We start from the raw sequence: 15,876 nt of genomic DNA on the forward strand, positions 1-15,876 counted from the left end.
GTGTGAACTACTGGTTGCCTCAATCTACCATTTAATCAAGGTGATCAAAAGGGAGACATTTTTGAAGGCCAGCCTGCGTGACAACCATGGCTTCCTCTATAGATACAGTGGGGGAAAAAAAGACTGGAAAGGACAAAAGTGTTATTCGTAAGTAGGGTTGCACCGATATCTGGTTCGGTGCCAAAACGAAGCATTTGCACAAGTATCGGTACTCGTGCAATTGCCCGATATCCAAAACGATACCTTCGGGCTCGGTTCTTTCAGCTGTCAGCGGGATTTCCCGAAATCAGCTGAAAAGAAAAGAATGCTGGTAATTATTGGTTGTCATGGAACAGTGCCGCCGTGTCCTTAACAACCAATTACATGTCCTCGGGATTCCCCTCCCCACCTGCTCCTCCCCTCCTGCCAGCTGTCACCGGGGCCACATGTCTGTGGACCTTCACTTTAGGAAGCTGCCTGCATTAGGGGTGAGCAAGCCCAGCTCCCCACATCCCACTGTCCATCCCCAAGACAGCCTGAAAAAAGAAAGCAAATTCAGCCACCTCATCTAACAATCTATAATTTTTGGGTTTATATACACGCTTTAACTTAAAAAAAAAAAAAAAAAACCCTTTGTCAAATGGAAAACTAGACTTACGGACTATATATGCCGCTCAATGCTTTATTCTGTCAGTGTTGTTTGTACATAGTCCTGGCTAGAGAGAACAATCATCCTGGATAGACACGCATGCCGGGCAAAGGACAGAGGGTGTAAACTCTTCCCAACCTGACCAGGGTGGTGGGCTTGGGGGTTTATCCAAATAAAGTTTTTTGTTTTTGGCAGCTGTGTCTGGTGTTCATGATGCCCTATTGCCTTTTTCAACCTTCTTTAAATTGGAGAAACCCTTGACTTTCAGGTCTCAAGGAACCCCTGACAATTATTAGATCTACAGCTATAGTACCTTAGTATGATCAGTAAGTTGATATAAAGGAATAAATGGAAGAATAATGAATGTGGCATATTTTGCATATTTGATGCCCACTCTCTTATTTTCATCATAGTAAGGAAATTACGTAAACCATGATATAGGTTGGAAAATAAATACAATCCAAATTGTAGTGTTTACTTTGGTGATCAGTAAAGTACCTCCTTACACTGGTGGTCAGTCAAATTCATCTTTATACTGGTGGTCAGTAGGGCAGGGTCCATTTAGATTGGTCATTGGTAGAAGGCACCTCCTACAATGGTGATCATTGGAGAAGGGATCCCTTAGATTGGTGGTTATTGGGAGAATGAATCTCTTAAAATGGTGGTCAGTGGAGGAGGGTGGCCTTAGATTGGGGGTCATTGGGATAAGACACATCTTACAATGGTGGTCAGTGGGAGAATTTCTCCATAACACTGGGGGGGTCAGTATCAGAAGGGCCCTATTACGCTACTCGGTGGGAAGAGTGCTTACATTGGTGGTCAGTAGAGGAAGGCTCCCTTAGTCTGGTCAGTGGGAGAATTTTCCTAATATGCTGAGGGGTCAGTGTTAGAAGGGCTCCATTGCACTTCTGGTCAGTGGGAAGAGTTTTTACATTGATGGTCAGTAGGGAAGGGCTCTTTTAGATTGGTGATCATTGGGAGAATGGGCCATTTACACTGGTGACCAATGTGAGAAGGGCCCCATTACTACTGGTGATCAGTTGAAAAAAGTGCTGCTTCCATTGATTGTCAGTGAGAAGAATGTCTACATAACAGCCAAAAAAAGTTGTTGGTGTCCGTGAATACTTATCTGGGAGGAAAAAAATGCTCAATAATCAACCCCTAGCAACATCTGTGAGACCCTGGTTAAAGGCTGATGTAGGTGCTGTCACACTATGTGTGGTGTTGTATAATACATGGCTATGTCTATTTTTATATCCTCATTATTTGCTTTTTTCATTCGGTTTGACAGCCTTTATATTATAATACAAATAAGTTGTTTATTGCAATTGTATTCCTGTTCTGCCTCTTCTAGAGGAAATTGGAAAATTAACACCAACAACCTTGATATCTAGGCATGAGTGAGGAACAGTGGAGAAAACATTTTGAAATGTTTGATAAAATGATTTTCATTTTTGTATTTTCTTTTTTTGTTTCTATATATTGATTTTCTGTTAATTGTATTTGTTTTTTTACCTGCTTTGTAAATTGTTCAAAGTTGTTATAATTAAGTTTACAGTGTCCGATCCTCCTGGGTGGTCCAAGGAGGCTGCCAATGCATGCCAGCACTGTGACATTTGTATAGATCCTGTCTGCTGACTCTGTACATGTGTTTAAGAGAGTTTTTAAGCTTTGCTGTTTGGGAGTGTGGAAGATACCAGAGTGCAGTTAACCCCCAAAGAAGATTTGGCGTAGAGCCCCCCTTTCCAAGTATTTCCTCTGGGTAGGTGATAAAAAAAGATCACTCTGCATGTATATACATTTCAGATACATATTTTTTTGCATGAATGTACATGTAGGAGTGGTACAATTTTGACTTGAGACAAGATCCTATTTTTTTTTTTCGCTTATAGTGGCAACATGCAGAGGAATTCATGTATACAATGTTATTCTCAATTTTAAAATCTACTCTAGAGCAATGAAGGCAAAACTGCATGTAAAGTGTAACGCCTCAAACTCTAATTTTAAGCACTGGTTACACTTTTTTCGTAAATTGGACACACACAGATTAATGTGTGGTAAGGAGATGATCCGCTTGTCAATATTGTACTTAACCCTCGTATCTTCTGCACTGATATAATGTCATACTTTTCAATGTGTTTTGTTACTATACACCAGAATTCTGAAATCAATGGGTCACAGTCCTGCAACGTGTAATAGGTATGTTTTGACTTATCGGTGTCTCCTAAATCATTGCATTTTTTTAACTTTCAGCACCTTCCTGACACTGGGCTATCCTTTATTCTAGCTCTGCTCCTGGCCTTGATGAGATGTAGCAGTACAAAGGGCACAGAGGGAGTCATGGCAGTCTGTTGACACAAGGGGGGGGGGGGGGGTGACCAGTTGAGTTGGCGGAGGTGGTGGAATGATCTAGTGCAGTGATGCCGAACCTTGGCACCTCAGATGTTTTGGAACTACATTTCCCATGATGCTCATGCACTCTGCAGTGTAGTTGAGCATCATGGGAAATTTAGTTCCAAAACATTTGGGGTGCCAAGGTTCGCCATCACTGATCTAGTGTTACAGCGTTTCATGGTGCCCTGACCATTTCCTTCTGGGGTTAAAAAAAAAGACCAAAAGTGACTACATTTTTTCTCACGCATTCTGTCAAAACAGTAAAAATGTTGTCCAATTGTGGTGTGAATGGGAGAGTGCCCAATTCACACTAGGAGCCCACTTCTTTTTTTTTTTTTTTTTTTTTTTTTTACAGCCCAGAGTTGGACATTAAGTGAAATTAAAAAAAAAAATAATGGCAGTATTCAGCAAGAAAATTCCAGTTGCATCCATATTTTTTGGATGGAGCTGGGAAAGGTCAGGTGAGCTTTCCCCCACACTTCTTGTTCCTGTGACACCAGGACAAGAATTAAGGGCATTTTCACATTTTCATTGCAAAAGCACATGAAATATGCATATGCGTTATTGTCACATTCTTGTCACATTGTATTAAATTTACCGCAATGCACGGCACATTTTTGTTGCGCTCTCCCCCCTTTTACATCACTAAGGTCTTTGCGTTGTTTTTTTTTTTTTTTTTTCTTTTAATGCGGTTTTTGATGCAGTTTCCATTCATTTCAATGAGGAGGTGCATTTTTTTTTACCTGACCGATTTTTTTTTTTTTTTTTTTTTAAACGCAGCTGACCGGTGTGAAGAGCTACATTGGATTTAAAGCTAAACGCCAGCATTTCATACACTTTGTATAGTTTGAGCCAAGCTGGCCCAAACAAATTATGTCCCTCACTAACATGTGAGGCCACTGGATGTGCTGTGTAAAACTGTAGCTGAGGCTATACACCGCACTGTGTTCCGGGTTCAAGCCGGGACTTCCTGTCTCATACCCGGAACACAGAGTCTATCTAATCAGCGCCTAGCCATTCATAGATGGCTGGGCGCTGATTAGATGTATTCGATGTACTCTGGCAATAAATACAAAGCTTCCTTTGGCTTAGTCCAGTGGTTCTCAACTAACAGGCCAGAATTTAAGTATTACCTTGGGGAGATGCAAACTAGAATACTGCAATCACTGAGCAGCAAATGAAATCACCTGTGATGTATTTCAGTTATCCTGCAAACCTGGCCTGTTAGTGGGTCCCGAGGACAGGAGTTGAGAACCACTGGCTTAGATGTTGTGACATCATCAGCCCGCTGCTCTGACTCAGCCTATCAGAGGATGCTTTGTATTCATTGCTAGAATAAATCACTTTCTATGAATGGCTGAGCTCTGATCTGATAGACCCTGCTGTGTTCCGGGTATCACAGGAAGGTCTCGGCTTGAACCCAGAACACAGTGCTGTATGCGGTGTACCCTCAGCTATATACAGTTTATACCGCACATCCAGTGGCCTCCCATAATAGTGGGGGACAGCTTGGCCCAAACAAACTATGTAAACTGTATGAAAAGCTAGAGTTTAGATTTAACCACTTTCTGACCGCCTTCCGCGTATATACTGCAGCAAGGCAGCTCGGCTGCGCAAACCGATGTACCTGTACGTCGGTCTGTGGATGTGATAGTATGGGCGCGTGCCTGCCCGCTGCCCACCGTGGGAGTGAACGTGGGGGTCCAGTGGACTCTGTCCTCCGGCCACCTGCGATCGCGGTACAGAGAGGCAGAACGGGGATCTGCCTATGTAAACAAGGAAGATCCCCAATCTGACAAGGGACAACCATTTGAGATCTGCTGTTCCTAGTGATCAAGAACAGCGATCTGTGTGTTGTCCCAGTGAGCCCATCTCCCACACAGTTAGAACATGCCCAGGAAACACAGTTAACCCTTTGATCGCCCCTTAGTGTTAACCTCTTCCCTGCCAGTGTTATTTATACAGTAATTCATGCATATTTTTTTTTTTTTTTAGCACTGATCACTGTATTAGTGTCACTGGTCCCCAAAAAAAATCACTTAGGGTCAGATTTGTCCGCCGCAATGTCGCAGCCCCACTAAAAATCACAGAATGCTGCCATTACCAGTAAAAACAATTAAAAAAGAAAAAAGTCCCTAAATCTATCCCTTATTTTGTAGACGCTATATCTTTTGCCCAAACCAATCAATATATGCTTATTGGGATTTTTTTTTCACCAACAATATGTAGCAGAATACATATTGGCCTAAATTGATGAAGAAATTAGATATTTTTTTGGGGGGTATTTATTATAGCAAAAGTTAAAAAAAAAAAAAAAAAAAAAGTTTTCTTTTTTTATTCAAAATTGTCGCTCTTTTTTTTTTTTTTTTGTTAGCGCAAAAAATAAAAAATGCAGAGGTGATCACATACCATCAAAAGAAAGCTCTATTTGTAGGGGAAAAAAAGGACATCAATTTTGTTTGGGTACAACGTCGCACGGCCGCGCAATTGTCAGTTAAAGCGACGCAGTGCCGAATCGCAAAAAGTGCTCTGGTCAGGAAAGGGGGTAAAATCTTCCGGGGCTGAAGCAGTTAAGCACATGAAAGGGCAACAGTAACACATAGCAACTATTAGCCAATTTGTGTAAGTTCTGAATTCTGTTTTATTATTTCATTTTTTTTTTTTTTATCTTACTGGAAAAAACAAAATCTAAAGAATCTGGATTTTTTCTTTTTTTAACTGAAGAACTAAACAAAGGCATATTAGTGTGAAAGCAACCTCAGAGAAGCGGGTGGGACAGGGAGACGCAGAGGTGAAAACCTGACAGAGGTTCTCACCCTTCACCTCTCTGCTGAAAGGCCCAAGCTGCTAAGCAAGGGGAAATCTTCTCCAGTGCTAGTACAGATAGTGATGATCACCTAACAGAGGTTCTAGCCCACCTCAACTATAAAACTAGTAAAAAAATAAACAAAAAAATGAAAGCGTTCAGTTGGAGTTGAGTTTTAAAGTGGAACTAAACCCTCCTATCCAAGGAAGCCGCCAATTTTAGCTTTTGGTCTGCAGTTGCCATGGTGCTGCACATCTGATCAGCTAATGACCTCATCCCTTTGCATGACAGCTTGGTTGAGAGCACACACGCATATGTGACAGTTCTCATTCACAGCATGCCTTGAATGAAACTGGCAAATCTCTAAATCAGTGGCTTTAGTTCCACTTTAATGATGTCATTTAATGTTGTTTTGTCCAGCATTGCTGGCTGGTGCAATCGATTCGTTTTTGAGAACACACTTGCCCTTAAAATTTCATTTGTAATGACTAATCACACGATTGTGGGACCGTGACCCTGACTTCAGAGTTTGGATCCGTTGACCATGTGTTAACATCATGTTGTGTATTGCACTAATAATCCATGTCACAATTTGATATGTACTTTTTGTGTTTTTAATATGTACTGGAATGCTGTTGGAGTTTATTTTGTGTTCTGTTTAATATTGAACCTATTTTCCCCGACCAGCAGAATAGAAGTACAGAAAGTGTCCTGTAAAAACATGAATTCGTTTTTTTAGGATGTATTGATTAGGGTTTGTTACTGTACATTAGGAGAAATGATCAGATTCTTCGTGTTTGGTGCTAGGGGAGTCCCAGGCTGCCAGTTAGAAATGGCTCAAAGCTGACTTTCTTTTTTTTTTATATTTGTCATGCCCTTACCTCTGTGCTGTTTTTCGGTGCAGAGGTTGGACTGACTTGCTCCTGAATTCCACTTACAGTTAAACACCTTTGCTGTAAATAACCTACATAGGCACACATTTAGAGTAGAACTTAAAGTGGTGTTCCGGCCGAAATTATACTTTTTAAATAAAAATACCCCTATAATACACAAGCTTAATGTATTCTAGTAAAGTTAGTCTGTAAACTAAGGTCTATTTTGTTAGTTTATAGCAGTAGTTTGTTATTTTATAAACTTACAGCAGGCCGTGGCCATCTTAAGTGTGGGCATCTGAAGCCAGACTGTATTTCTTCCTGGATCTCATCCTTGCAGATCTCGCACATGCTTGTGCAGCACAAGCAGTGTAATAGGTTTCAGGTCAGGTTTCCATAGCAACGGCAGTGTCAGAGGAAGTTGCCGCCCCTTCCCAGAAGGCATTGCAAACAGGAAATGATGCAATGGGCCGCGGCCAGGGAGGAGGAAGTGAAAAATGAATACAGCAGATATACAGTAAGTGCTGAGAAAAAAAATATCCAATTCGTTTACAGTGCACAGTTTAGTGAGGGATGCTGAAGAGTTGTAAAAGTGGGTGGAACTCCACTTTAAGGAAAAACCTTTTTTTTCCTTTTATTTTGGATAGAGTAAGGGAGAGTTATAACCCCTGTAAGGTTTATTTTTAACCCTCTGTCCCAATGGGGAGATTTCCCTTAAAGCGGGAGTTAGGCGAAAAAAAAATTTTTCTAGATGTCAGCAGCTGCAAATACTGCAGCTGCTGACTTTTAAAATAAGGTCACTCACCTGTCCCGGGGTCCAGCGATGTCGGCACCCGAGACCGAACCGTCCCTCGATCCTCGGGTGCTGCCGCTGCCGCCGCCATTCTCAATGAGAGAATCGGGAAGTGAAGCGTTGCGGCTTCACTTCCCGGTTCCCTACTGCACATGCGCGAGTCGCGCTGCGCGTTCTCAATGGTCCCCGCTATCTCCTGGGACCTGTGTCTTTCCCAGGAGACAGCGGGGGAGTGCGGGAGGGGGCGTGACTCCCACGGGAGTCTATGCCCGGAAGTGGGTGCAGATACCTGTATTATACAGGTATCTGCACCCCCCTCCCCCCTGAAAGGTGCCAATTGTGACACCGGAGGGGGGAGGAATCCGATGAGCGGAAGTTCCACTTTTGGGTGGAACTCCGCTTTAATTTCCTGTCCCTTAGCCAAACAGGAAGTGAGAGGAAATCCCTGCAAATTAAGGAAATTCCTATGGGACCCCCCCAGGTCACCAGAACTAGAAGTCCCCATTGGAAGATTTCCCCTCTATTACTTTTCTGGGGACAACCCAAAATTTAGCATTTTCTTTTGCTTTCACTTTCAATGATAATGGTAAAAAGGGCAAATAAAGAGGGTGAATCGCCCTAACAGGAGCACAGACGGCAATAGAAACCTGACGGATAATCCAAATCCCGTCTATCCATAGCTAAAAAAAAAAAAAAAAAAAAAGTGTTGCCTTTACTTATACTTTTACCACTTGCCAACCAGCCGCTGCAGTTGTACTGCAGCAGAATGGCACGGCTGGGAGAAATGACGTTATGTAACGTCGCTTTGCCTGGTGGGCTCCGCCGCCGTCGCCGGGCTCCCGCGATCGCTGGTGACACACCGAGAACCAGGATCTGTGTATGTAAACACAATTTCCGGTTCTCTGAGGGGAGAACAGACAGATCGTCTGTTCATACAAAGTATGAACAGCGATCTGTCATCTCTAGACTGTCCCCTCCCCCTTCAGTTAGAACACACATGGGGGAACACATTTAACCCCTTGATCGCCCCCTAGTGTTAACCCCCTTCCCTGCCAGTGACATTTTTACAGTAATCAGTGCATTTTTATAGCACTGATCGCTCTAAATGCCAGTAGTCCCAAAAATGTGTCAAGTGTCCGCTATAATGTCGCAGTCTCGCTAAAATTCGCCATTACTAGTAAAAAAAAAAAAAATGAATAATAAAAATGCCATAAAACTATCCCCTATGTTGTAAATGCTATAACTTTTGCGCAAACCAATCAATATATAGGCTTATTGCGATTTTTTTTTTTTTTTTTTTTTTTACCAAAAATATGTAGAAGAATACGTATCGGCCTAAACTGAGGGAAAAAAATGTTTTATATATTTTTTTGGGGGATATTTATTATAGTAAAAAATATTGCGTTTTTTTTTTTTTCAAAATTTCACTCATTTTTTTGTTTATAGCGCAAAAAATAAAAACCGCAGAGGTGATCAAATACCACCAAAAGAAAGCTCTATTTGTGGGGAAAAAAAGACGTCAATTTTATTTGAGTGCAATGTCGCACGACCGCGCAGTTGTCAGTTAAAGCGACGCAGTGCCAAATCGCAAAAAGTGCTCTGGTCAGGAAAGGGGGTAAAATCTTCCGGGGCTGAAGCGGTTGATCACATGGAAGGGCAACAGTAACACATAGCAACTATTAGCCAATTTGTGTAAGTTCTGAATCCTGTTTTATTATTTAATTTTTTTTAATTTTTTTTTCCTTACTGGAAAAAAAAAATCTTCAGAATCTGGATGAGATAAAGTGACATTCCAGTCTAGAAATAACTAGTCTTAAAAAGGTTGTCTCCCCTCCCTACAAAAAACTCACTCTGACTAACCTGTGGCAAAAAGATTTACAGTATATACCTATTCTCAGCCCGCTCTGGTCAGGTCATGTGATCCCCTAGTGTCAGCCAGCAGTTGCAGGGGAGAGAGGAGTCGACAGCAGCTTGGAACGGTGATGTCACCAATAGGCTCCTATGTACTATCCATTGTCAGTGCTCCCTCCTCTCCCCTGCAGCTGTTGCTGGCTGAGACAGGGGAGTCATATCATGTGACTAGACCAGTCTTAAAATAGTGGAGCATTACAGGTACTTATATAGCGTCATCAGTTAACGCAGCGCTTTACATATATGTATTGTACATTCACATCAGTCCCTGCCCTCAAGGAGCTTACAGTCTAAGGTCCCTAACTCACATTCATCCATACACATACTAGGGCTAGTTTAGACAGGAGCCAGTTAAACTAACAGCATGTCTTTGGAGTGTAGGAGGAAACCGGAGCACCCAGGGGAAACCCGCACAGGGAGAACATGCAGGCAGGTAGTGGGGTTGGGATTCGAACCAGCGACTCTAGGTTTAGGCTGTAATTCTACCTTAAAGCTTTTGTAGTCTAGTTCAACCTCAGTATATATGGCTGCTTTCAGGTTGCGTTTCAGATTTTGCAGCAGCTTCTGTTCTCACTAAATATAATAATCAATTTAACAAAGCACCGGCCTTCTCCGTGCCAAGTGATGGCTTCGTTCATCCCTACTGGGATCCCTTACGCAGAGCTATTGTATTCTGACAGTGGGGAGAGTTATTTACCATTTAAAACACTCTTCGTAATAAAAGCCAATATCAGTATAATTATGTACTGTATTCCTAGCACCACGGTCAGTTCTACACCTTTAAGTTTATTATGTAGGACGTTATCCTTTAATCACTTTCCTAACCACGCTTTAGCCAAAATGACGGCTACATCGCGGTCTTCCACTTCTGGGACTGTGGTGCCCCCTTGGGGTGCGCATCCAGCATGCTCTTTGGACACAGCTAAATCACAGATCGCGGTAGCGGGCCAATCTCAGCGTCTCCTTTACCATGTTATCAGCCGTGTCCAATCACAGCTGATCACATGTAAACAAACTTTCCTTTCCTCACAGCATGAGGAGAGCCAGTAACCCGTGATTCTGATAGCAATGATTTACACTGATAATCGGGGTACTGATTATCAGTGCAGCCTCATCAGTGAAGGAAAAAAAATTACTTATTTTGCAACAGAAACTGAAAAACTTTTTTTTTTTTTTTTTTTAATTTTCGTTTAGCAAAAAATAAAAAAACCCAGTGGTAAATAAATACCTCCAAAAGAAAGCTTTATCCGTCTCAAAAAATAACACTTTCATATAGGTACAGTGTTGCATGACCGTGCAATTGTCATTCAAAGTGTGACAGCGCTGAAAAAATTGGCCTGGGCAGGAAGGGGGTGAAAGTACCCAGTAGTGAAGTGGTTAAGCCTGGTACCTGAACTACCCACTTGAATTTTTTTTTTTTTCCTGTTCAATCCAGCCAGCTGAACCAAAAAAATAAAAACAGAGGAGCTTGCTGTACTATGTGATCTTAGTGCAACGATCTTCCTGCTGAGCTTTTGTGTTCTGACACGGCCCCCCCCCAACCCCACCCAGCCCCTGCCAGAACATACTGGCCAGTGATCGCAGGCCATTGACAATGAGCGCTGATCATATGCCGATCGGCAGCTGTTTTTCCCATCATGCCCGGTCGACAGAAGTGGGGGGCGGTTGGCTGGTTTCTGTTGGACAGGCCGCTGTACACACAAGGCCGCTAGTTGAGATTTGTCCCGTGTGTACCAGGCTTAAATCTTAGGGCCCATTCACACCTGAGCGTAGCGTTTTCGGGCAGAAAGTTGCGCGATTTTGTACAGGTCAAAAGGTCACCAATGTAAGAAGCAGAGAAATTACCAATTCTGCCTAAAAAAAAAAAAAAGTTGTAGAACTTGTTTGAGCTTCAGGCGTTTTGGAGTGTGAACCATCTCCATAGAGAATTTTTTTTTTTTCCCCTCCTCAAGCATTTTGTAGCTTTAGGCTTCAAGCTACAAAACGCTCAGGTGTGAATGGGGCCCAAGACTGTAAAGAGATTGCTTACGAATTTCTTGTACCCTCTTTCTTTACATGGTACTTTAGGTACCCCTAATTACATGTACAATAGAAGTAAGGTGAGAGATTGCTCACATCACACGGCCAACTATACAAGAGCTCCATCCAAGCTGTCTAAAGAGACCAGCATATAGATATTTTTTTAGCTGTAATAAGCGTTTTTGTAGTAGTCGCTGACTTTTTGTATGTACATTCTGCAATTTAAATGTAGAAGTTAAGATGACCTAATTTAAAATATCATGATTATCATGTGTTTTTTTTTAATGTATTGTACTTTTTTTTGTCTATGGCTGTAGAATATGAGCGTGATGAACATGAGTCCTGTGCACACGCAGGTTGACATTTCTTCTGTTTGTGTTTTTGTTTTTGTTTTTTTTTACAGATGGACCACCAGTCGTGACCCATTATGACATCTCTGACACAAATTCTGACACGGAAGTGTTGAACGTAGACAACATGCTGGCAGCCACGGTTGTCAAGGAGCATAATTCCGTGTCCAAGCAGGAGCCACAGCCATCGTGGCGTACGAGAGGCTTACTTGAAGAATTGAACGCAGACTCTGGTACTTGTTAACTGCTGTGTACTACTAAGATTGATACACATTGGCAGGTTATTTCCACGAGGCTGTTGATATGCTTTTCTTCTGTGAGACAGAAAGAAAAGAGTAAACATTAAAGGGTTTTGCATATTTAACCACTTGCCTACGGGGAGCTTTTACCCCCGTCCTGCGCAGGCCAATTCAGCTTTCAGTGCTGTCACACTTTGAATGACAATTGTGCTGTCATGCAATGCTGTACCCATTTTAAAATTTAATCATTTTTTTCACACAAATAGAGCTTTCCTTTGGTGTTTAATCACCATTGCGATTTTTTATTTTTTGCTAAACAAACAAAAAGACGGAAAAATTATTTACTTATTTTTTTTTTTTCATAGTTTGTCAGAAAATGTTGCAAACGGGTAGTTTTTCTTCCTCCATGATAGGCGAAGGTGATGAGCACTGGTAGATGGCTCTGTCTAGGAAGACTGGTGGGCACTGTTTGGGCTGCACTGATCGTCGGGACCCTGATGATCAGTGCCCTGATCATCAGTGTCGATGTCCCTTTTACACAAGCCGGTTATCTTGTTTACATCTGATCAGCTGTCGTGGACACAGCTGATCACATGGTAAAGGGCCGCTGTGATTGACCCTTTACCCCAATCTGTGATCAGCTGAGTCCTAAGGACTCGGTGATCAGAGTGTGCTGCCCCAACACGTGAAGATGCCCATGTACACCTCCCGGCAAAGTAAGCCCGCGCCTTAGTCGAAAGACAGCAACGGCGCAGGCTTATTTTGCCGGATGCGAACTGGCGGAAAGCGGTTACGTCAGTCGTGGCATGTCCATGCTATCAATCATGCCATTTACAATTCAAGGCTAGGTCTTTGAGTGCATGTGCCACCTAGTTAAGCTGTGCTGGTGTTCTGCCGAGAAAGTTCCTCTCGGCTGATAAGGACTCCCCTCTTCTGCGCAGGCGCAGCGCTTGCGCAGTAGGATCCGACGGAAATAGCCGAATAGGATAGAAATCAGCTTTACACGGCGCCTGTAAGAGGGTCTCTCGCGGGCTCGCTTCGCTCGCCACTGCCGAAGCGTCTCCCTCTAGGTCCACTTGGATGGTGGGGCTTGAACCTGGACCTAGGGCGCAGGCGCCGTGTACAGCCGATTGAAGTTTTTCAGCTTCGGCTATTTTCGGCGGCTCCTAGTCGTTCGTACTGCGCAAGCGCAGTACAGGGGGCTCCTTATCCGCTGGGGGAACTTTCTCGGCAAGACACCGGCTCATTCGCTCAACCATTGGTTAAGTCTATCCATAGTTCTTTTCCTTGTCCTTTGAGTCTTTAACAACAAGAAAAAAATCCTGGGGAGCTGACAGTAGTGAACAATTTTGAATTCTGGTTTAAATCTTCATTCTCATTCCAGTATTTGCTAGCCATCACTGGAATGAGCATTACGTAAAGCTGGCCATAGATTAGAGAGTGGGCTGATTGGAAAAACAAGAAAACAAATGGATTTCTCCATCCACACAAGCCACATTGTATTCTGACAGCGGGAACTCTCCGCTGTCCTAATTCATTGATTGACACTCCTGTTGTGCAGGGGCAGCCACTAGACATGTGCAGAACGTTTTTGGAATTCATCTAGATTTGTTTTAGAATTCGATTTGAATTTTCTGAATTTGGTCTAAATAAATTCAATTGTGGGGGTCTGCGGGTTGTGGATTATCGGAAATCTAGAAGCCCTCTCTAACAAAGGGGTCCCCTAGATCTCAGCTCCTCCCATGTGAATGAGTATGGGGTACATAATACTCCAACTCATTTACCAAAAAGTGCTAAAAAAAGGAAATAAAAAGGCAGACCCTTTTTGACAAGTCCTTTATTTGAAAAAAAAATAAAGTCCCCTGGTGTAGAGCCATCGTCTATTAAGATGACCACTGCCTATCCGAAAAAAAAAAAAGGTCCGCAGTCGACGCTGTCTCCCGCCGTCTGACAGCTCGGCTGCTAAATAAACGAGGGGGCAGAACCACCTGATTACTAAGTGAAAGCTTGCAATTAAATTACCGCAAGCTTTCACTACTAAAGTACCGCATCAATTCATAATATAGCCCATGCAGTATTTTAGTAGTGTTCTTCCTCTTAACGCTGGGATTTGGCATTAGAGAAGGGCCTGGATTCAGTGTGTTCATTTCAACTTGACTTCAAATAAATAACCTTAGTTCTAAAGTAGAATAGTGAGCAGGCTATGGACATTAGAATTTATATACATCCCTTACATGCAGTTAAATGAGCTTTAGAACAAGCCCTCACTGACCCCTGTAGCTGTAGGTTCTGTGGAGTAATTCAGATGCAAATTTCACTACAGAAAGTACTTGTTTTATGTCGTGGCTCCACTTTCTCTGCCTCCAGCCTTCTAATCTCTAATGTAACCACATTATATATGCACAGGAATAGGGGAGATCAGAGTGCTGAGGCCCCACTGCAATCACTATAGTGCTATAGAAATTTTAGGATGAATTGCACCACAGTGCACCAGATAAAATAATTGTTTCACAACAAAAATGTATTTCACTAAAACAAATTTTTGGCATTATATGTAACCTTCAAAGTATTTTAAGTGTTAACTTTAACTACTTAATCTCTGGAAGGTTTTACCTCCTTCATGACCAGGGCTTTTTTTTTTTTTTCTATTTAGCACTGCGCTATTTTAACTGGTAATTGCGCGGTCATGCAACGCTGTACCCAAATGAAATTTAGATCACTTTTTTTTCACATTTTTCACTTTTCAAAGTAGAGCTTTCTTCTGGTGGTATTTGATCACCACTGGGTTTTTTATTTTTTATTGTATAAATGAAAAAAAAGTTTTTTACTTTCTATGAAACATATCCAATAAAAAAAAAAAAAATCTTCATAAATTTAGGCCAATATGTATATTGCTACACGTCTTTGGTAAAAAAAAAACAAATAAAAACAAATCCCAGTAAGTGTGTATTGATTTGTCTACAAGAAAGTTATAGCGTCCACAAATGATTGTGTGTGTGTGTATATATATATATATATATATATATATATATATATATATATATATATATATATATATATATATATATGAGAGAGATAGTGGAATTTGTATTTATTTATTTGATACTAGTAATAGTGGTGTTTACAACTTCTAATGGGGCTATGATAGTGTGGCGGACAATCTGGCGCTGACTGACACTGGGTGGGAACTGACATTAGTCCCACTAATACAGTGATCAGTGATGATACTTTACACTGTTATTGTACTGATGACACTGGTTGGGAAGGGGTTAATATCAAGGGGCAATCAAAGGGTCAACAGTGTGCCTAACATTGTGTAATGTGTCCTGCTTTTACGAAGAGATGTGGCTGTTTTCCAGGGAGAAAAAAAACAGCCAAATCACTGCTGCGTGTACAGAGCCCTATGGGGTTAGTAAACACAGGGCCCTACTGTGATTCACTAAGCTGATCAGCAGGTCCCAGCCATAAATCATTGACCGGGACCTGCTGTCTGACTTGTGCTGTACTGAATGACAGCACATATGGGGTGGGGGGTGCACGTGCGCCTCATCCAGAAATGCAGAATCTCGTGCATGTACGTTATCTGGTGCAGGGCGGCTACCCTACCACATTATGTATTCATGGGTTGGTCCGCAAGCTGTTAATTAATATTCAACGTTTAAAGAGAAACTGCAGTCTTCTCACATAATTTGTTATAAAAACATCTTTGCCATTCTGAAGCTTCCCTCCAACCACTTTGCATATTTTATATATGTGATTCTGTACTTGCCAAATATGCTGCATAAATCTCCCGCCACTAAGTCTGGCTGCAGCCATTTTAACTGTGGGCAGCTGAAACTGCTGCCTGTTCACTTCCTGGATTTA

At 42.0% G+C, this 15,876-nt stretch overlaps 1 protein-coding gene across 2 annotated transcripts in view; it reads left to right on the forward strand.

Moving 5' to 3' along the window:
* The window catches only part of ARK2N (arkadia (RNF111) N-terminal like PKA signaling regulator 2N), a 139,521-nt gene that overhangs the window by 102,605 nt on the left and 21,040 nt on the right, over positions 1 to 15,876 (forward strand). The window contains exon 3 of one of the 2 annotated variants that reach the window (XM_073619114.1): positions 11,827 to 12,006. The exons of the other annotated variant lie outside the window; for it this stretch is intronic. Coding sequence (XP_073475215.1) covers positions 11,827 to 12,006 — 180 coding nt within the window. The remainder of the gene's footprint in view (positions 1 to 11,826; positions 12,007 to 15,876) is intronic. 2 annotated transcript variants of the gene reach the window in all.

The sequence above is a fragment of the Aquarana catesbeiana genome, linkage group LG01, assembly GCF_042186555.1.
Source record: "Aquarana catesbeiana isolate 2022-GZ linkage group LG01, ASM4218655v1, whole genome shotgun sequence".
In the NCBI taxonomy this organism is placed as follows: Eukaryota; Metazoa; Chordata; class Amphibia; order Anura; family Ranidae; genus Aquarana; species Aquarana catesbeiana.